Source organism: Urocitellus parryii, chromosome 4, assembly GCF_045843805.1.
Source record: "Urocitellus parryii isolate mUroPar1 chromosome 4, mUroPar1.hap1, whole genome shotgun sequence".
Lineage (NCBI taxonomy): Eukaryota > Metazoa > Chordata > Mammalia > Rodentia > Sciuridae > Urocitellus > Urocitellus parryii.
The window spans coordinates 97,846,292-97,868,686 of record NC_135534.1 but is presented as its reverse complement, the minus strand read 5'-3'; the positions used below and the strand labels follow the sequence as shown (position 1 = coordinate 97,868,686).

At 33.9% G+C, this 22,395-nt stretch overlaps 1 protein-coding gene across 3 annotated transcripts in view; it reads left to right on the top strand.

Moving 5' to 3' along the window:
• The window catches only part of Arhgap20 (Rho GTPase activating protein 20), a 122,983-nt gene that overhangs the window by 2,295 nt on the left and 98,293 nt on the right, over nucleotides 1-22,395 (top strand). For all 3 annotated transcript variants that reach the window (XM_026392507.2, XM_026392505.2, XM_026392506.2), the window contains exon 2: nucleotides 19,206-19,288. In XM_026392507.2, coding sequence (XP_026248292.1) covers nucleotides 19,209-19,288 — 80 coding nt within the window. In that variant the 5' untranslated portion in view covers nucleotides 19,206-19,208. The remainder of the gene's footprint in view (nucleotides 1-19,205; nucleotides 19,289-22,395) is intronic.

Here is a 22,395-nt window from a genome sequence, read left to right as displayed (position 1 = left end):
TGTAATTCAAAGCATTGTGTCCCAGTTGTTCAGGCCAAAACTCTAGGATTCATTTTCAACTCATTTCCTTACTCTGCAACAACCTCCATCAGAAAAGCTACTGTCACTGGAAATGTATCTTGAATTTCTGCTTCATCTCTCACTTGTACCTTTGCAGAAACTCATTGTCTTAACACCTTTCTTGTCCTTCCATAATCCAGTCTTTATTTAGCAGTACCAAATGATATTTTTTAAATGTGAATTTATCATGTTGCTCACCTGCTTAAAATCCTGAAGTGGTTTTCCACCACTTTTATAATAAAAATCTTTTCTTGGCTGCATCTGCTTCTCCCACTTACCTACCTTCCCCCTTTCCCTTATTTGTGTATTCTTCCACCAAGTGGGTCTTCTTTTTCAAAGGTAAAGCTATCACATTCATGCCTATTTTTAAGGCCTTGCTATTTCTTCTGTACCTGCCTCAGGTCTTTATGTCCTTTACTCTTAATGTTTAGATCTTAGGTTTTCCAGAGGCCTGTTCTGTTTATCTAAAAGAAAGTTGCCTTTGGTCATACCCTGTACCTTCAGCTTTATCTTCATTAGCATTACACTTTGCCTGGTATTTTCTTATCTGCTTTCTCATCTGTTACCTGCACCCCTCACCAGATTTTGAAAACCTTTAGGATGGGGACATTATCTATATTGTTTTAGGCTCTCTTCTCAGTGCCTAGAATGCATAATGAGATATCTCAGAGAAGGCACTCAAATCTCAACATGAAATTCATTTATGTTTTGTGTAGTTTATATGCATAGCTCGCAGTTAATTTTGTACAGTAATTTTAGTGCACCTGTGGTTTGATTGCAGTCTGTTACATGAGGGTTAGCCTGGAACTTTGCACTTGTAGCTTAATATCAGTGCTCAAAAATTTTCCGATTTAGAGCATTTTGGATTTCAGATTTTTAAAATAGAGATATTCAACCTGTAGACCAAAGTGTGTTTAGTTATTTATCATTTATCATTTGCATTATTTCCAGTTTTTGACTGTTACAATGTGAATGTTCATGTATAAATCTACATGGAACTTTGATTTTGTTTGAGGTAAACACTTAGTATAAAATTACTGGGTCATTTTTTAGGTATACACTTAACTTCTAAGACAGTGTTAAGGTTTTGTTTGTTTGTTTGTTTGTTTTTCCCCAAAGTGATTTCATAGTCTCATGAGTAGTGTTTTGGAGTTCAATTTTTCCACATTTTCCCCACACTTGTTATCATCTATGTTTTTATTTATAGTTGTACTAGTGGGGTGTAAATTAGTGTTCAGTGGTTTTGATTTGTGTTTCCTTAATAACTATGATTTTGAGCATCTATCATGTGTTTATCTTTAGCTATATGTTATCTTTGGTTAAGTGTTTATTTTAATATTTTGCCCAGTTTTAACTGCTGTTAGCTTTATTATTGAGTTTTGAGAGTAATTGATATATTCTGGTTCCAAATCCTTTGTCATATATGAGATTTGTAAAATGTTTTCTCTGTCTGTGACTTGTCTTTCAGTCTCCAAATAGCATCTTCCAAAGAAAAGAATTTCTTTCATTTTAGTGGTACCTAATTTGTTAATTTTTTTCCTTTAATTTTATATAATTGTAATTAATTTAAATTTAAATAACCATTTTTTAATGGTTGCTATATTGGACAGCACAGATCCAGAAGGAGAGATAAACAGTAACAAAAATTACTGGCTGTGGTGGCATACACCTATATTCCTAGCAACTTGGGAGGCTGAGGCAGGAGGATCTCGAGTTCAAAGCCAGTCTTAGTAACTTAGCAAGGCCTTTGGCAAATCAGCAAGACCTGTCTCTAAATAAAATTTAAAAAAGTACTGGGAATATGGCCTAGTGGTTAAGTGTCCCTGAGTTCAATATCTGGTACAAAAAAAAAATAATAAATGATAATAACTTATTAAAGAAATAGACAAAACCCTTATGTGGACAAATATGGGTGTTGAGTCAGATCAGTCTGCATTAGGGTATTCAAGAGAAGACCTTTTTGAAATTACCGTTAATTCTTTTATGAGTGGAAAAAATAGTATGCTATAAAAAGATTTCAGGAAATTCAAAGGTCTTAAGACAGGTATGTTTGAGGTACTAATGTGTAGATGCTATATAAGACGTTACTATCTTTATTTAATAATCACATTTATTTTAACCTTAAGTAGAGTTAACTGGCTGGATCACTTACCATATTTATCAAAGGATTTGACCATTTCTAAAAATCAAATCCACCCTCAAAGGACAAAGATTTTCCATTGAAAATTTGAGGCTCTTCAAAAGAATATACAATAAATTCACATAATAATTAGAAAAAAAGCAGTGTTCTAAATAAAATGGCATCATACAGATAATTCTGATAACCACATTTGTGCAGAACAGTTTTAATGTCTGGAAGCACATATTTGAATCATGGGACGATATGTGTCAGGATGTTATGATTTGGATGTGAGTTATCCTCCCAGAAGCTCCTGTTAATGCAGGAATATTTAGAGGTAAAATTCGGATTATGAGAGATGTAACTAATCAATCCATCCTAGTTTGAATGGACAGACTTGAGAGTAATTGTAGACTGGTGAGGCATGGCTGAAGGAGGTGAGTCACTGGGGGAATGCACCAGAAATGTGCATCTTCCTTGTGGCCCCTTCCCCTCTTCTCTGCTTCCTGGCCACCATGATTTGAGCATCCTTCTTCTTTGGGCCCTTTCTTGGGTACTGCCTTTCCTTGGACCCAGAGCAATGGAGTCAGCCACGTATGAACTGAGACCTCAGAAACCATGAGCTCCAAATAAACTTTTCCTCCTCTAAGTTGTTCTTGTCAGGTATTTTGGTCTTAGAGACAAAAAACTGCTGACTAAAGCAGACTCAAACACATTGACTCTTATTAATTGAAAACTGTTAAAATAGGTGAGTTTGGGAATAGGGAAGAGACAGAAAACCAGTTAGTTCTAACATCTTAAAATGCAGCTGCTGTTATAAACTCCATTCTTTTCTGTCTGCATTCTCTGGGTCGATATCGTTTATAGTGCTTCATGATAGAACACCCCCAAGAACTGACTTGGGCCACGTGTGTGTCTGATACTGGGGCTTGAGTGAAACCTCCTAGTGAATAAGCTTTAGTTTTACTTTTCTGTATTGAGAAAAACACTATGCCTGAACTTCAGCCAGTATCCTGCTAAGCCCATCTCTGGTGTTATTCACAAAATAAGTTGCATTAAATCAGGTGCATACGATGTTTTGTTAACATTCGCCTTAGCCACTAGGTAAATGTTTAGTAAACATTGACTAATAGTGACAATCAGTGATACAATCCCTGATATAATTACTTCGGTACCTTTGTGAGGTTTACACCTTGGTATCTGTTACTTTTCAATTTTTTGTATGAGGCAGTTGTATTTTAAGAGCTTTTTGGCCAGACCTGATTTCCATGCTGATACCTCAACCTTGCTTTCTATTGGAAAGCTTGACTTATTTCCCAGATAGATACATAGGACTATATTTCAAATTTATGTGTGGGTGCTCTGAATCCTGTACCTCAGATAATTCTGCTGTGGAAAATTCTGTGTATGGGAAACCCAGCTAAAACTTTCAATTCAATAGGCATTTTTATTATAAATCTTGAGTCTAAGAAACACTCTTATATCCAATTTTTCTTACTTAAAATATGAGCACAATAATTTATTTTAACATGGAAGAAAAAATTTAACTTTTTGTAACTCTAAAATTCATATATTAGAATAGAATAAATCGTAGTTTTTATAAAATCAAAGGTAATCTTTATTTTATGTATTTGTCTAAAATTCCCTGTGACTTCAGAATTCTCCCAGGTTATGATTTGGTGAAAATTCTGCAAGACAAATGGCATATGTTCAATGGACTGAAAAGTGACAAAACTGATGGTACCTACAGAAAATGAAATAGACTTCAATCAATGACTTAGATGTCTGAATTCTTTCACAGTTCTTATCCTTCTGTTCTGGATGTGGTGTATGTTCTTTTCAATATAGAGGCATCTTGTGCCTTATAGGACCACATACAAAATTAACCCAAACATGTAATTATATAATTTGCCTGCTTGTTAATTTAATTTGCTGCTAAAACATGTTATAAACTATAAAGTGTCACAAAGTACCTATATAATGTTAAGTTTACATATGTGTATATATATATATATATATATATATGGGGCTTGCAAGCAACACAACCCAGTTTATTTTATAATTTTTAATCTTATTTATCTAGGAAAAGTTTAGATTAGAAACTTTCAACTGACAGGAGGAGCAGCCCTATCAGCACTGTATGTCAGTGGTGTGCTGAGTAGTCTTGACCTAATTTTGATAGACACCTGTCAAGTGGCATAACTGAAATGTAAAACCTGTTTTGGGATGTCTGGTCACTTGTTTGTGGCATCTGAAAATGGAATTTATGTGTGACCACATCAGCTCACGTATCAAAGATCTGGAACACCCAGCTGTTCTGTGGCCTTTTGCTTTCCTTATTTACCTGGGACCTAATTTACACCTAGGAGTGTCTGCATTCCTTCTTCTATCCCTGTATGGACCCACTTGAACCTCAACTTTGAAAATAGTTGTTACTAGGTGACACTATGTGTGAATCTATATAGACTTGGATCTGTTTTTTATTCTTATTTGATATACTGTTTTTTACCATTAAGTCTTTTGGATATTATCACAGTACTTTTCCCCTCTGCATGATGAAAATGAGAGGCTACCTATATAAAGCAGATCTTCCCAACCATTGCAGATGTGTCTGGTACATTCAACCCCTTGGCCCTCAGGCAAATGAATGGGTACTGGGGTAGCCAGAATGCCTGTTTATCTTAGTGTGCCATGGTTGTACAAATAATATCGTTTTGTGTGGGCCATAATGTGAAAAAATGTAGAACTCTGCCCTGTATAGGATTATTATGTAGAGAGCATTGATGATCCACCCTATATACTCAAATACTGCTAAAAGGGAATCATGAGCAAAATTTGAAACTGTTAGCTTTGCTCAGGAAGAAAATCCAGCCAACTTGAAGGCCCAGATTCCCTCATGGGCAGGAGTGGAAGCAGGGGAATAAAAAATAATGTATAAGAGAAATTCTGATATTCTCATATTTACTTAGGCATACATTTAAACATTTCAAAGCTTACTATGTATGTTACATTTTCACAGAACTTTTTATTTCAAAGGACTTCCATAATACCTTTTGATTCTTTGTGGTAAATAAGACAGATATTTATTTTAAAGAGAATCTGAGAAATTATATGATAGAACTAGGGCCTAGAATTAAAGCCCAGTGTCTGTCTTCTAGTCCAGTGCCCATTCTACATTACATAGATTTTCATGTTTATTGTAAATCAAAGTGGTAAATCTCTTGTGGAAAGAGGGAAGAGCCAAAATAAAAGCACTTTTTCTTAAACTCATAAAGGAGTTTATATCCCGCCACAGTAGTCTGTACTGTGGTATTTATTTTAGTTAAATGTTCAGACTGATTCTGGATGGGATGGTTTCTGAATGAAAAAAGATTATACTTATCACAGTGCAGACTGACACTGGGCAGAATGCTTTAGCTTACCCTGTGGTCAAAATATCACAGGGGCCAGAAGCAAGGTGCAAGGTTAAAAATAAGCCTCTTTTTTGCTTGTAGAGCCAGTGTCTTTGAACTATAATTGTTCAGTGACTTGGCTATGTCTTCAAAAATAAATGTTGCAGGCATGCAGGGGAGGCAAAAAAGAAAGTTTATTGCTCACTAAATTGCACAGACTAGTCAGAAAAGGACTGATTTAATTAAATAAGGTCAAATTTAAATAAGCTAATTTATAAATTTTATTAAACATTTTTTTCTAGCCTTGAAAATCTGGAGTTCTTTAAACACTTTCTGCAAAGTCCTTATTTTAATACTATTCTTATTTATTTTACATGCCTGAAAGTGACTTGTCCACCATTTCATTTGACTTTGCTTGAAATGCTTGGATTGTGTTTCTAAGCAAAATATGAAAAATTGCAGTTCACCTCTGACTTAAATCTTTCATCCTGTTCCTTTTTTTTGATGCTTTATTTTCATATAATTACTTTAAGAGCTAAGAAATGTCTAGAGTCAGAATAATTTAGACATTGCAAAAATAGTGTTGTGTATCTTGTGTAACCAGAACTTAAAATTCCAATGAGAGTTTACAGGCAGGTTTTTATGAAACAAGTATTTTCTGAGTTAAGAATAAAAATATGAAACTCTTTTTTCTTCATTTACGTGTGTATAACTTCATTTTCCTACATCAACACACTTGGGCTAGCATCTTAAAAATCTTATGTAGAGGATGTTAATTCATTCACATAACACACAACTCTTGAATTTACTGTGTGAAAACCCTAAATAGGGAATGGGAAGAATGGTGGCAAGCCACAATAAGCAGGTGGGCACACTCCACATCTCTGAGAAATTCAGATGGAGAGTCACTGAAACATTTTGCATAAAAATATACTGGACAAAAAAGACAAGTAATTTTTCATTTTCATTTATTATACTTCAGATAATTGCTACAAGGAGGAAGAAAATTACAGATTCTGGCTATGAACCAGTGTGCCCAAAAGGTTTAGTAGTTAGGTAGTTAAGTTTGTTTTTTTTAACAAACTTAATTAATATGCTGTACAGTTTACCCACTTAAAGTATCCAATTCAGTAACTTTTAGAATATTTGTAGAATTGTGCATCCATCACCATATTTCTTAGTATGATCTCCTAATCCCATCTCCCCAAACCTTAGATAAACATTAATTTATGCTGTCTCTTATGGTAGAATGAGTCGGACGTGACCTTCTTATGTTCGTATATGAATACACGACACGACCAGTGTAATTCCCCATTATGTGCAACCCACGAAAATGGGAAGTTATACTTCATGTATAGATCAAAATATATTCTACTGTTATGTATAACTAAAAAGAACAAATAAATTTTTAATTCTAAAAAATCAATTCAATATACATAAATTGAAATAATATTCAATGATTGGATTATAACATTCAATAAAATTTATGCTGTCTCATTTGCTTATTCTGTAGCATTTATATTAATGGAATCATATATGGTCTTTTGTGACTTTTCTCTAAATTAGGATGTTTTCAGGTTCATTCATGTTATGACATGTATCAGTATTTCATTTCTTTTGTTGCCAAATTATACTTTATTGTATAAATATATACCATATTTTGTTTATATGTTCATAAGTTGATTGATGTTGAGGCTGTTTTTACTTTTGACTATATGAATAGTGCTGCAGTAAACACTTTTGTGCAAGTCTTTGTTGAACATATGTTCAAAAAAATGAGAAATGTTCTCATTTCTCATGAATATGCACCTAGGACTGGAATTGCAGGATCACATAACCATTTGTGGAACTGTCGAGTTATTTTCCAAAGTGACTGCATTGTTTTACATGCCCACCAGTAGTGTATGAGTCCAACTTTTCTAAGCCCTCACCAATAAATTATGTATCACTTTTTATTTTAGTCATCCTAATTTGCATGGAGTGACTTCTCGTTGTGATATTTATTTCAAATCTTGGAATTGTCTAGTTTGTCTGGGCTTTTATTTCATATGTGTTGGGTGACATGTCTAGAAAATCATTGATTGCCTCATTCCCAGGTAGCCAATATTTATGGTCATGGGTTTTTTTTCCTAAGATTTTTATAATTTTAGCTCTTTCCTTTTAGATCTTTAAATTGATTTTTAGTTATTTTTTGTGTTTGGTGTGAGTTGGAAGTCCAAGTTTATTCTTTTATTTTTTATTGTTCTAATCAGTTGTACACGATGGCAGAATGTTCTTCAATTCATTGTACACAAATAGAGCACAATTTTTTACTAATCTGGTTGTACATGAAGTAAAGTCATACCATTCATGTAATCATACATGTACCTAGAGTAATGATGTTCCTCTCATTCCCCCATCTTTCCTATCCCTTCCCCTCCCTCCCTTTTGTCCAATACAAAGTTCCTCCACTCATCTCATGACCCCTCATTATGGATTGACATCCACTTATCAGAGAAAACATTTGTCCTTTGGTTTTTTTGTGATTGGCTTACTTCACTTAGCATGATTCTCTCCAACTCCATCCATTTACCTGAAAGTGCAATAACATTATTCTCTTTTATTGCTAAGTAATCTTGCATTGTGTATATATATCACAGTTTCTTTATTCATTCATCTATTGAAGGGCATCTACGTTGGTTCCACAGTTTGGCTATTGTGAATTGTGCTGCTATAAACACTGATGTAGCTGAGTCACTGTAGTATGCTGTTTTAAGTCCTTTGGGTATAGACCAGGGAGTGGGATAGCTGGCTCAAGTTTTTTAAGGAATGTCCATACTACTTTCCAGATTGGCTGCACCAATTTTCATTCCCACCAACAATGTATGAGTGTGCCTTTCCCCCACATCGTTGCCAACACTTATTGTTGTTTGTTTTCTTGATAACTGCCATTCTGACAGGAGTGAGATGAAATCTTAGTTTTCATTTACATTTTTCTAATTGCTAGAGACATTGAATATTTTTTCATATATTTGTTGATTATCTTCTGAGAAGTGTCTGTTCAGTTCCTTAGCCCATTTATTGATTGGGTTGTTTGTTTGTTTGTTTGTTTTGGTGTTAAGTTTTTTGAGTTCTTTATATCTTGGAGATTAGTGCTCTATCTGATATACATGTGGTAAAAATTTGCTCCCATTCTGTAGGCTCCCTCTTCACTTCACTGATTTTTTTTTTTCTCAGAAGAAGTTTTTTTTTTTTAGTTTGAATCCATCCCATTTATTGACTCTTGATTTTATTTCTTGCACTTTAGGAGTCTTGTTAAGGAAGTCAGGGCCTAATCCGACATGATGAAGATTTGGGTCTACTTTTTCTTCTATTAGGCATAGTATCTCTAGTCTAATTCCTAGGTCCTTGATCCACTCTGAGTTGAGTTTTGTGCATGGCGAGAGATAGGCGTTTAGTTTCATTTTGCTGCATATAAATTTCCAGTTTTTTCAGCACCATTTGTTGAAGAAGCTATCTTTTCTCCAATGTATGTTTTTGGCACCTTTGTCTAATATAAGATAATTGTAATTTTGTGGGTTAGTCTCTGTGTCCTCTATTCTGTACCATTCATCTACATGTCTGTTTTGGTGCCAGTGTTATGCTGTTTTGTTATTATGGCTCTATAGTATAAGTTAAGGTCTGGTATTACTATGCTTCCTGCTTCATTCTTTTAGCTAAGAATTGCTTTGGCTATTCTGGGTCTCTTATTTTTCCAAATGAATTTCATGATTGCTTTTCTATTTCTATAATGTATGACGTTGGGATTTTAATTGGAATTGCATTAAATCTGTGTAGTGCTTTTGGTAGTATGAACATTTTGGCAACATTAATTTTTGCCTATCCAATAACATGGGATATCTTTCCATCTCCTAAGGTCTTCTTCAATGTCTTTCTTTTTAGTGTTCTGTAGTTTTCCTTGTAGAGGTCTTTCACCTCTTTTGTTAAATTGATTCCCAGGTTGTTGGGTTTTTTAATTTCCTTTCTTTCTTCCTTCCTTCCTTCTTTCTATTGTGAATGGGTTGGTTTTCTTAATTTCTCTTTTAAAGGATTCATCAGTGATGTATAGAAATGCATTTGATTTATGGGTAATGATTTTATATGCTGCTACTTTGCTGAATTCATTCATTAATTCTAGAAGTTTTCTGGTGGAATCTTTTGGATCCTCTAAGTATAGAATCGTGTGGTGGCAAATAGTGATAGTTCCAGTTCTTCTTTTCCTATTTTTATCTCTTTAATTTCGTTTGTCTGTCTTAATTGCTCTGGCTGGAATTTCAAGGACTGAGTTAAATATAAGCAGTGAAAAAGGTTATCCCTTTCTTGTTCCAATATTTAGAGGGAATGCTTCCAATTTTTCTCCTTTTAGAATGATATTGGCCTTGGGCTGCGCATAGATAGCTTTTACAGTGTTGAGGTATATTCCTACTATCCCTAGTTTTTTTTTTTTTTAGTGTTTTGAACATGAAAGGATGCTATATTCTGTTAAATGCTCTCTCTGCATCTATTGATATAATCATATGATTCTTATCTTTGAGTCTGTTGATGTGGTGAATTATATTCATTGATTTCCATTATGTTGAACCAACCTTGTATCCCTGGGATGAATCCTACTTGATCATGCTATTTTTGTATGCGATTTGTCAGAATTTTACTGAGAATTTTTCCATCTATGTTAATCAAGGATATTGGTATGATGTTTACTTTCCTTCATGAGAATTGTCTAGCTTTGGTAGTAGGGTGATATTAGTTTCATTAGAATGAGTTTGAAAGGGTTTCCTCCTTTTCTATTTCATGGAATAATTTGAGAAGTATTGGTATTAATTCTTCTCTGAAGGTCTTGTAGAATTTGGCTGAGAATTCTTGTGGTCCCAGGCTTTTCTTGGTTGGTAGGCTTTTGATGGCATCTATTATTTCCTTGCTTGAAATTGGTTTGTTTAAAGTATTGTGTATGTCCTTCTGATTCAGTTTGGGCAGATCATATGCCTCTAGAAATTTGCTGATGCCTTCAAAATTTTCTATTTTACTAGAGTATATACTTTTAAAATAGTTTCTAATTTTCTTCTGTATTTCATTAGTGTCTGTTGTAATGTTTCCTTTTTCATCCAAAATTTTTGTAATTTGTGTTTTCTTTCTCCTTTTTGCTAGGGGAGTGAGGGTTTATCAATTTTATTTATTTTTTCAAAGAACCAGCTTTTTGTGTATTGTCAATTATATCAATTGTTTTTTTCTTGTTGTTGTTGTTTCAATTTCATTAATTTCAACCCTGATTTTAATTATTTCCTCTCTTCTATTACTTTTGGTGATGGTGTGTTCTTCTTTTTCTAGGGCCTTAAGATGTAATGTCAGGTGATATATTTGTTGATTTTTTTCTTCTTTTAATGAATGAGCCAATGCAATGAACTTTCCTTTTAGCACTGTCTTCATAGTGGCACAGAGATTTTGATATGTTGTATCGGAGTCCTCATTTACCTCTAAGAATTTTTTTATCTCCCTGCTAATGTCTTCTGTTATCCATGCATCATTCAGTAGCACGTTATTTAGTCTCCAGGTGTTCGAGTAACTTCTATTTTTTATTTTATCATAGATTTCTAATTTCATTCCATTATGGTCAGATAAAATGCAAGGCAGTAGCTCTCTAATTTTTTGTATTTGATAAGACTTGCTTTGTGGCATAACATATGGTCTATTTTAGAGAAGTATCCATGGGCTGCCGAGAAAAAGTTTATTTGTTCGTTGATGGATGGAATATTATATATATATATATATTATATATATATATATATAATATATATTATATATTATATATTATATATATATATACCTGTATGTCTAAATTATTGATTGTATTATTGAGATCTGTGGTTTTTTTGTTTAGTTGTTGTTTGGAGCATCTGGGTGATTAAAATCACCCAGTATTATTGTGTTGTGGTCTATCTGATTCTTAAGTTGAGAAGGGTTTGTTTGATATACGTCAATGCACCATTGGTTGGGGAATAGATATTTATGATTGTTATGTCTTGTTGAGGTATGATTTCCTTAAGCAGTATGAAATGTTCTTCTTTATCTCTCTTCACTAACTTTGGTTAGAATTCTACTTTATCTGATAAGAGGATGGAAACCCTCACCTGTTTATACAGTCCATGTGAATGGTATATTTTTCCCCATCCTTTCACCTTCAGTCTGTGATTGTCTTTTCCTGTGAGATGAGTCTCTTGAAGACAGCATATTGTTGGATCTTTTTTTTTTTTTTTTAATCCAGTCTGCTGGTCTGTGTCTTTTTATTGATGAGTTTAGGCCATTAACATTCAGGGGTATTATTGAGATATGGTTTGTATTCCGGGTCATTTTGGTTTGTTTTTGGTTTTTAACTTGACTTGGTTTCTCCTTAGCTTGGCTTTTCTTTTAGTATAGTTCCTCCTTTTGCTGATTTTCATTCTTGTTTTTCATTTCCTCCTCATGGAATATTTTTGCCAAGAATGTTCTCTAGTGCAGGCTTTCTCACTGTAAATTCTTTTAACTTTTGTTTATCATGGAAAGTTTTTATTTTATTATCAAATCTGAAGCTTAATTTTGCTGGATATAAGATTATTGATTGGCATCCATTTTCTTTCAGAGCTTGGTATATTTTGTTCCAGGCTTTTCTTTCTTTTCTTTTCTTTTTTTTTTTTTTTAAGAGAGAGAGAGAGGAGACAGAGAGAAATTTTTTTTTTAATATTTTTTAGTTCTCGGCGGACACAACATTTTTGTTTGTATGTGGTGCTGAGGATCGGACCCGGGCCACACGCATGCCAGGCGAGTGAGCTACCGCTTGAGCCACATCCCCAGCCCCAGGCTTTTCTTGTTTAAGAGTCTGAGTTGAAAAATCTGCTGAGATCCAAATTGGTCTCCCCATATATGTAATTTGATTTCTTTCTCTTGTGACCTTTAAAATTTTATCCTTATTCTGTATGTTAGGCATTTTCATTATAATGTGTCTTGATGTAGATCTTTTGTAATTTTGTACATTTGGTGTCCTGTAAGCCTCTTGTATGTGATTTTCCAATTCGTTCTTTAATTTTGGGAAATTTTCTGATATTATTTCATTGAAGAGATTGTGCATTTACTTTGGTTTGAATCTCTGTGTCTTTCTCTATCCTTCTAAATCTTAGATTTGGTCTTTTGACATTATCCCATAATTCTTGGATGTTCTGTTCATTGTTTCTTACCATCTTCACTGTATAGTAAATTTTATTTTCAAGATTATATAAAAAATTTTATCTTCATTGTTTGAGGTTCTGTCTTCCAAATGATCTAGTCTGTTAGTGATGCTTTCTTTTTTTGTTGTTTTTTTATCTGTTTTGTTTTTTCCTTCATTTCAAGGATTTCTGTTTGTTTTTCAGAATCTCTCTTTCTTGAAGTAATATTTTGCTCTTTGTATTTGCTCTCTTATCTCTTTGTTGGAGTGATCAATTGTTGCCTGTATTTGCTCTCTTATGTAATTTTTTGATTCACAGGTCATTTTAATTATGTACATTCTGAGCTCCTTCTCTAACATTTCATCTACTGTGCTGTCAGTGGGTTCTATTGTAGCATCTTATTATTTTCTCATGATGTCCATGTGTCTTCATCTCTTACAATGCAGTTCTGAGATATTACAGTTTCTACCTTATAATCTTGTAGAATCCCTGTAGGTTACCAATACCTCACCTTTAAGGGAGAGATCACTGTTTACAATACCCAGTGCAAACAATATGCAGCCATAAATCCAATAGATCCTATTTAGACAATTACAGTTTTGTTGCTGAAAACAGTAGTGATGTGTTCGATTATCATTAACCATATAGTCAGTGGGTTTGCAGAGGGGTTTATAGTTTCTAATGGTGGACCGAGAAAGAAATGGGTAGGTGGGTGGGTAGAATTAGATGTTTGTGAGGTAGGATGTGAGATTATAGAGGTATTAGATTATAGGAAGAGTGAAAGGGGAATCAAAATAAGTCGGCTGTTATCAGGAGAATAAAGAGAAAAGGGTGCCCCCATGCAGGGCTCTTTTGCCTCTGCAACAAGATGGTAATCTATTAGCACATCTGGTAGGGATACCTCTGGTGTAACCAGGCCTACAGGACCTTGGTGAGGTTCTTTCAGTTCCTGTCATTTGTCCCTAGATGAAAGTGGTCATGATCCTAGTTGATGGCAGCATTAGCATCAAACATGTAGGTACTTTGCTCTTGGGCTTCCAGTCTCCAGTCGGTGTCCAAAGATAGATGCTGCCTCAACTAAAGATGGTGGAGGTGGCCACGGAGGTAACCCAAGATGGGAGCAGTGATGTCTGAAGATGGAGGTGACCACTTTCAGAAATGGAGATAGAAGAACAGGCCCTGTGATGGCATTTGGCAGCCTGTGTGGCGATGCAGTGCCCCGTCCATTGTCCCACTGTGGATTCTACCATGTGGAAAGGACTATGGCAGTTGCTGTAGTGTCCCAAGATGGAAGCAGTCTGGGGGGAGCCATATGTTAATAGATTAGAATCTGCAGCACAGTCAGGTCCTCTCTCCCAACTTTATTCTTTTGCACTTAGTTATCTGGTACTTTGTGGTTGTTTTTTTAGTGTACATAAAATTTATTTTGGGGGCTGCTTAACACTTGGTAAATAGTTTAATATCAAGAAAATCATTTCCAAAAGATAAATGAAATAGTATAGTTCTTTTATTTTATTTATTTATTTTTATTTGTTTTACTTAGTTACACATGACAGTACAGTGATCTTGACATATCATACATTTGAATCAGATGGGATATAATTTCTCATTTTTCTGAGTATATAGGTTGCAGAATCACATTGGTCATGCAGTCACATATATACACACAGTAATAATAATGTCTGTTTCATTCTACTATCCTTCCTATCTCCCCAACCCCATCCCTCCCCTCCCTCCATTTCTCTTAACTTAATCTAGGGTAATGCTATTCTTTTTTTTTTTTTTGCCTCACATCTTCATACATGTATTTTGTATAACAATGAGGGTCTCCTTCCACCATCCATGCAATTCCATTTCTCCCTCCCTTTCTCTCCCACTCCTCTTCCCTATGTAGAGGACTTCCAAATTCATTCTATGAGGCCAATATCACCCTGATTCCAAAACCAAACAAAGACAACTCAAAGAAAGAAAACTTCAGACCAATATCTCTAATGAATATAGATGTAAAAATCCTCAATAAAATTCTGGAAAATCGGATACAAAAACATATCAAAAAGATTGTGCACCATGATCAAGTGGGATTCATCCCCGGGATGCAAGGTTGGTTCAACATAAGGAAATCAATAAATGTAATTCATCACATCAATAGTCTTAAAGATAAGAACCACATGATCATCTCAATAGACGCAGAAAAAGCATTTGACAAAATACAGCATCCCTTTATGTTCAAAACACTAGAAAAACTAGGGATAATAGGAACTTACCTCAACATTGTAAAAGCTTTCTATGCTAAGCCTCATGCCAGCATCATTCAAAACGGAGAAAAACTGAAGGCATTCCCTCTAAAATCTGGAACAAGACAGGGATGTCCTCTCTCACCACTTCTATTCAACATAGTTCTGGAAACACTGGCCAGAGCAATTATAAGAAAGAAATTAAAGGAATAACTATAGGAAAAGAAGAACTTAAACTAGCACTTTTTTTCTGACTATATGATTCTATACCTTGAAGACCTAAAAACCTTTATATATTTTTTTAGAGAATTTTTTTTTTTTTTTTTTAGAAATTTTAATATTTATTTTTTAGTTCTCGGCGGACACAACATCTTTGTTGGTATGTGGTGCTGAGGATCGAACCCGGGCCGCACGCATGCCAGGCGAGCGAGCTACCGCTGAGCCACATCTCCAGCCCGAGAATTTTTTTAATATTTATTTTTTAGTTTTCGGTAGACACAACATCTTTATTTTATTTTATTTTTTATGTGGTGCTGAGGATGGAACCCAGCGCCCGGCAATGCCAGGCGAGTGCACTACTGCTTAAGCCACATCCCCAGCCCCATTTATCTATTTTTGAGATTGCAAAAATAGTGTTTCCTCTCTTGTAAAAAAAATTGGAGTAGCTTACCAATTTTTTTTAAAAAGATTACCTTTACAAATATTTCCTTCCACAACAGTATCTACTATTTATTGATTTTATCTAGATAAAAATATCAAGCACTTAGGAATTCTGAAGAATAAAGTCACACAGTAGATAATGTTTTTTTTCTAATATTCTTAGTTGTAGGTAGACACAGTACCTTTATTTGTTTGTTTGTTTATGCAGTGCTGAGAATCAAACCCAGTGCCTCACACCTACTAGGCAAGTGCTCTACCACTGATAACCCCAGCCCCTGGATAATGATTTTTTAAGGTAACACTGCTTAAAGTTTACCTTCTGTTTCTTGTGAGGCAATAAATCATAATTAATCATGTCACAGAATAACTGAAATTTGTTGGTGCTAGTATAAGCATAACCTCAGCCTATCCTGATAAGTTTGTTCTACTATACATTTGTAAAGGAATCAATAGTCTCAGTGTGTCTTGATGTATTTTATTTTATGTAGTTGTTATAAACAAGAAGAAAATCCAAGTTTTTTTCTGAGTAAAGATCAGTGAATTTGTTTCAAAGTTCCCATATCCCTTTGTTTTACTGTTCAAGCAAATGAGATTTATATATTTTGAAAGAATTAATACGTAAATCTAATTAAATTTCATTCTATTTGGTGCTCTTTTATTGCTTATAAGCAAAATGAAGGCCGCAAATCCTAAATGCCTAGTGCACATACTATTTGTTTTCTTGCATATACAGGGTAATATCACAAATAGAATTTGTAGATCAAATTTTCTTGGCAAGGAAATAGAGGCTTGGAGAAATGGCTGAATCATCTTAGGTTTCATATTTCATTAGTGGTAGGGTAAGTCTGAGTACACATAGTAGGACCTCAAATAAAAACACTATTTTGCCTATATTTTGATTGCTTTCTCTTCAATATGAATCCGGTTTAAATGAGTGGACATGCTTAGTATTTGACCTTATTTATGTATCTGACAGTTTTATTACTCAGAAAACACTGCCTAATCACTGTGTACACAATTGATCATTAGCTTATGTTGAAAAATTCCTATTTTAATAGTATCTTTACAGAGAAATATTTGTCACCTTTCTTTGATTATCTCTTCTATGTTTAATTGCTATCACTCCATGAAATATATCCTTAAATCAGAAGGTTGCTTAATTTGGAGTCCATAGGGTCCTTACAAATCCATTTTATAGGCATTTCTGAACCCACTAAAATTGTGTGTAAAACTTAGTTCACATATTCTCAAAGATCCAGTCTTCAAGGTCAACCTGTATTCTCATTCTATAATTTTGCTTCATTTCTTTTTGTCTCACATTGGAAAATACTTACTTTCCTCCACAGATAGGGCTACATTAATTTTAGAAATTATTACTGTTCCCAAATTTAAAATGTCAGATCATTTTAATTTTTTTATAGGCTCTTTTGAACCCTTTCCAAATTCTTTATAAACCTGAATGCTAAGAACCTCAGAATTAGAAATCGTGTACTAATGAACATCTAGTTTAGGATCTTGGATCTAGTGACAGTAATGTCAGAGGGTTAGGGGAAGCAGACATAAAGTTGTAAAGATAGATCCTGGAACAGCCCCACAAGATAGTTTAGACCCTTTAGGTCAAAGCAGATAGGGCCAGGGGTTCAGGTAAAATTAACAGGATTGGGCACATTTCAGTTTTTGAAGTAAGAAAAATACAGGTCCTGAATAAAAGGAACCATGATAGGGAGTAGGAATCAAGCTCAAGCCCAAGATAAGCCAAAAACAAATGAGTCAAAACCATAGAATGAGAATCCATGTTGACCTTGAGGACTGGATCTTTGAGAATTTGTGAATTAAGTTATACACACAACTTCAGAGAGTTCAGAAACACCCATAAAATGGATTTGTTAGGGCTCTTTGGACCCCAAATTAAGCAATAGAATCCTGCAAAAGATCTAAAACATAACTTGATGCATATGAACAAACTGCCCCCATTATTATGTCACTTCATTTCCAATATCAAGACTCTTTGGGGAGATGGCTGCTATAGTTTGCAATACAAATACTTGTCTCTAAAGGTTTCCTTTCTCCTTGCAACTTCTGAACTCACAGCAGCCTCAAGGCTTTAGATTCCTGAGGGTTGTTTCTAAGGGGTATGACTAATGGAAACAGTGAGGTGGAGCTTGCAAGATAAAATATATAAACTAAGTTATTAAAATCACTAAAGTTGGGAAGATTTAGACTCTTCTGTGACTCTGATGACAATGTGGGCTGTTTCTCTCTAAGGCAGGCCAAATATAAATCATGCATAACACTTTTATACAAGTAATCTGTTGGTCTAAAACTGATTCATGGTTAAAAACACCTGATGGAGGTGTTTAATATTCTGTATTTCTTAACTCATTTGTTTCCTGTCTTTTATTAATGTTTTATAGAATTACTTTAACTGATATCTCATCTGCTAAGGAGATTTGAGAATATAGTTTCCACATGTCAGCGAAAAGATTAATGAGGGAAACACTGCTAATAAGGCCAGAGTAGTGGCAGCAATAATTTGGGACAGATCCCTGGGAGCCTAGTCAATTTGTGGGATGAGAATTGTGTCAGAGAAATTCAGCATCTCTATCTGGATGATTTTTCCTCAATTCCTGCATTCAGATCTAGGTCCTATTGTTTACTTTTTAAGAAATGATTCCTCTATGAATTGTGTAATAGGATGCAATGCAATCAGTTTTAAATGGTTCCTGTTAGAGCACCATCCACTTCTCAAGCATGGCTGGCCTGGGCCCTTGGGCAGTGGGTAAAACCTCTGAGTCTTAATAGGATAGTACAAGAGGGTATAACTAGAAGAATTATTGTTATCTGTTACTATATTGTTAATCTTACTTATCAATCTCTAGAACCAGATCCTTCTGGCTATATGTAAAGCTGTAAGATTAAAGTAATTAATCCAGAAAATTTAATTTGAATAACACCTCATTTACCACAAATTTTAGATCTCTGGAAACAGCATCCAGAATATCTTACATTTCACCAAAAAAAAGAAGAATTTTTTTTCCTTTTTCCTTTTGTAAGTTGTAGCAAAATAATGTTTAGAAGAAGAGATTCCCAAATATGGACATATTTACATTTTTAAAAAATGAAAGGTTTATTATATATTTGAGAATATTGGTTGCTATGTTTTTGTTTTAACTGGTTTTTCTTCCCTTTAATTGACTTCTCCAAGTCCTTTCTTTCTATGAAACCTAATTAGGGACCTATGAATTAGAGTTAGTAGAGGCTAAACTAATGATATTTTGTGATATGAATGAGATAATCTATGCCCAGTCTCTAGTTATAGTACTAGACATACAATACTAATGGTTATAATGGTGCTTTTCCAAGATAGTCTAGTCAACCTTTAACCTCTTTATTCTCTGATCACAAAAACCACTTACTGCTTACACTACTTTTTGACACTTAACTCTCCTATTTTAGATGTTACAGTTTCAATAATCAATGAAATCATATACTTCCCTTACAAGCCATATGGCCTTCATTTTGATTTTTTGGTTTTTTCCCTCACCAGAAAATGAAAACACTAGCAGAAAGGAGAAGGAGTGCTCCATCTCTTATCTTGGATAAAGCTCTGCAAAAACGGCCTAGTACCAGGTAGGTACAAAATTTTATATATACATTTGGTTTGTGCTTAGAAATTTATATGTTAGATGTGTTTTGGGATCATGTGCTATTTTGTAAAGGAGGGGATTATTTGTTTATCAGCATTAGAATTCTATGTTTAATAATAGAAAACAGGATTTCTGTTCTGAAATTATTTGATAAGACATATTCTTTTATTTTTGGTACTAGAGATTGAAACCAGGGGTGCTTAACCACTGAGCCACACATCCCCAGCCCTTTTAAAAATATTATAATTAGAGTCGGGATATTGCTAAGTCGCTTAGGGCCTCACTAAGTTCCTAAGGCTGGCTTTGAACTCAAGAATCTCCTGCCTCAGCCTCCTGAACAGCTGGGATTTCAGGCATGGGTCTCCATACCTGGTGATAAGACTATTCTTTATGATAATCAGAGCCCTTTAGAGTGATTATATGTGTTTGGTTGCTTTAAAACTGATTCAGAAATGAATCTTACATCGTAGAGATATGAAGATTTCATGTTTGTCAAACTTTATTTGTAGAACAATTAGAAAGCACAAGACTCAAAAATGGATTTCAGTTATGTATAAAAATATACTTATTTTTGTCACAAGGTGATGCCTGTACATGAATATTTAACCAATTTTAGATATGAAGAGAGATATGAAGTAAGATTTTTTTAAAATGAATATTGATTTCTTTTAAGTAGTATTGGTTAATTAGTGAAGTTTGAAATGGAAAAAAAGGCTAAATAGTGACTAATGGTCACTTCACCTATTAAGACTAATTATTATTTTGATTAAAATTTTCAGAAAGTCTTTTGTAGTATATAGAAATTGAATGGATATTCAGTCATTCATTTATTTATTAAATGGCATTTTAACTCATGAGTTTTTATGTTCAAGTCCTGTGATGACATTCCTCTAAGCAATGAATCCTTTTATATAAAGTAAAGCCATTATCATCTTTATTTAAAGTGAGGGTACACCAGTAATTATTAGTCCTATGAATTATCTGCTACTTTAACAAAATATATGTGGACACATGGAAGTTTTTCAGTGCCAAAATAAATTATATTTCCCAATCTCAATTAGTGAAATTTATCAAAATACATATCAGAAGCATATGTAAATGACTTTGGATTATTTGCTTCAGCATTGTATTTGCATTAGTATAGATGAAAGAATTGTTATGTCTTCACAATTTGAGCTTGATTGCCTAAAATGTAGTAGAAAGCATTTTAAAAGGAGGTGGATACACAAAGGAGGCAAAATTATCAGTATATCTGTCTTTAATTCTCTTTTGTGTATGAAAAGATTTGTTGTCTTTTTTTTTAAAGCAGGTACAGTTTTAGGTGAAATTTATTAGAGGCTTCTAGGTTGGAAATGCACTAGGCTTTTTAGTTAAAAGTAGTCCTAATATCATATATGAAGTATCTTCAACCTGATCTCAGGGATCATTAGTCACTTTCTCCTCAGCCCAAGGCTAGAATACATATTAGTATACATATAGGTACTGAAACTTACTAAAATACTAAATTCACTTATAAACCAATGGCTCTGAAATAAATGGCACTAACCTCTAGGAGGCACTTTGGAATTGTGTGGAGCATTGAGTTTTTCACAGGGAATTGTTGGGCAGCAGCCAAAAATGTAAAGCACAGAACATCCTATGTAGCAAAGAGCTGTGCAATTCCTTCATAGCTTTTGAATATTCTATGTATGGAATATTTGTGAAGGGGGAAAACCTTTATGTAGTTTTCTATGACTAAGCTTGTTTTATTTATGAACACAAAAGTATTTCATACATTTTAATAAATACTAAATTTCCTAGAAATGCACCTTCATACATCAAGAGATAATGTACTTCATATGATTTGGAACCTTTTCCAGAAATCACTTGCTATACTTCATTTTTGTTTACTTGTTGCGTAAGATAGGTTTTTATCCTACCTCTCTTACATTTGAATGTATCACTTATAAGTAGATATGAGCATCTATTTCATCATCTTTTGATAGTCATGCTTAAATATATACATATTGAGAAATACAAATTATTTTCATTTTATTTTTCCTTTATATTGCTGTTAGAATATTTTATTAGTATGTTTGAAATCATTTTAAATACCCACGAATTTCATTTTAGGATATAAAAGGATAAATTAAAATTATTGTGTATATATAGACTTTTTTATATAACAAAAGGGCATTGGATTTAGTAGGACCAAGAACCACCAGTATAGATGAGGTGCCAGGTTAGGAAAAGTGCTAACACTTATCTGACTTACTAGGAAAGTTCATTTATTATTGTTTTGGGTTAGAGAATTAGTCCAATAATATACAGCCATGTCCCTCCCCGCTTTCCTTTTACCTCTGCAATAATTGGTGTTTATCTTAGAGCCAGTTCCCAAATTCCTGTCTCAGTAGTCACAAAAAACAATGGGTTTTGTGTCAAAATAGCCCTAAGGAAAAATGTTTTCAGTTAAAGGTTGTATGTGTTTTAAATCAGCTTATTTCCTACTAGTTTCTATAGGTCAATAATGAGTGTAGCGCTGGGGAATAGGAAATTCTTAGAGAAGTGATGTTTTTAAACTCTGTGTATGTAGCTGTTGGTGGTTAGACTCTGAACCTGTACAGAATATTTGTACGTATCATTTTAGTTTTGGAAAGAGCTTTAAAGGTGACCTAGATTGATAATTCCCAAACCTTTCTAACTTGGTATTCTGCAGTAGGACTCAAGCATCTGCATATTTTCTTTCAAAAACACTCTTTAGTTGACTCTGTTGCACTCCTTTTTAAAAAAACAAAAATTATTTTGGCAGGAACACTAAGTATGAGTTCTACCACTTTACAGATTTTTAAGTATACAGTGTATTACTGATATCTATAGGATTCTGATGTAGTCTTGGTGGAGAACCACTGTCCTTTTGTACTTATTTGCTTACAAAAAATACTAAAACAGTTTTAAGAAAGTATTTTAAAACAATAAAATTAGTACATATTTCTTATAAAGCAAACAATAGGGATATGTATAAAACAAAAAGAAAGTCCCCACTTCATACCAAGGTGTAGCCACTATTAATAATTTGTATATTCTATTTTTGGCGTGTGGGAAGGTGCCAGA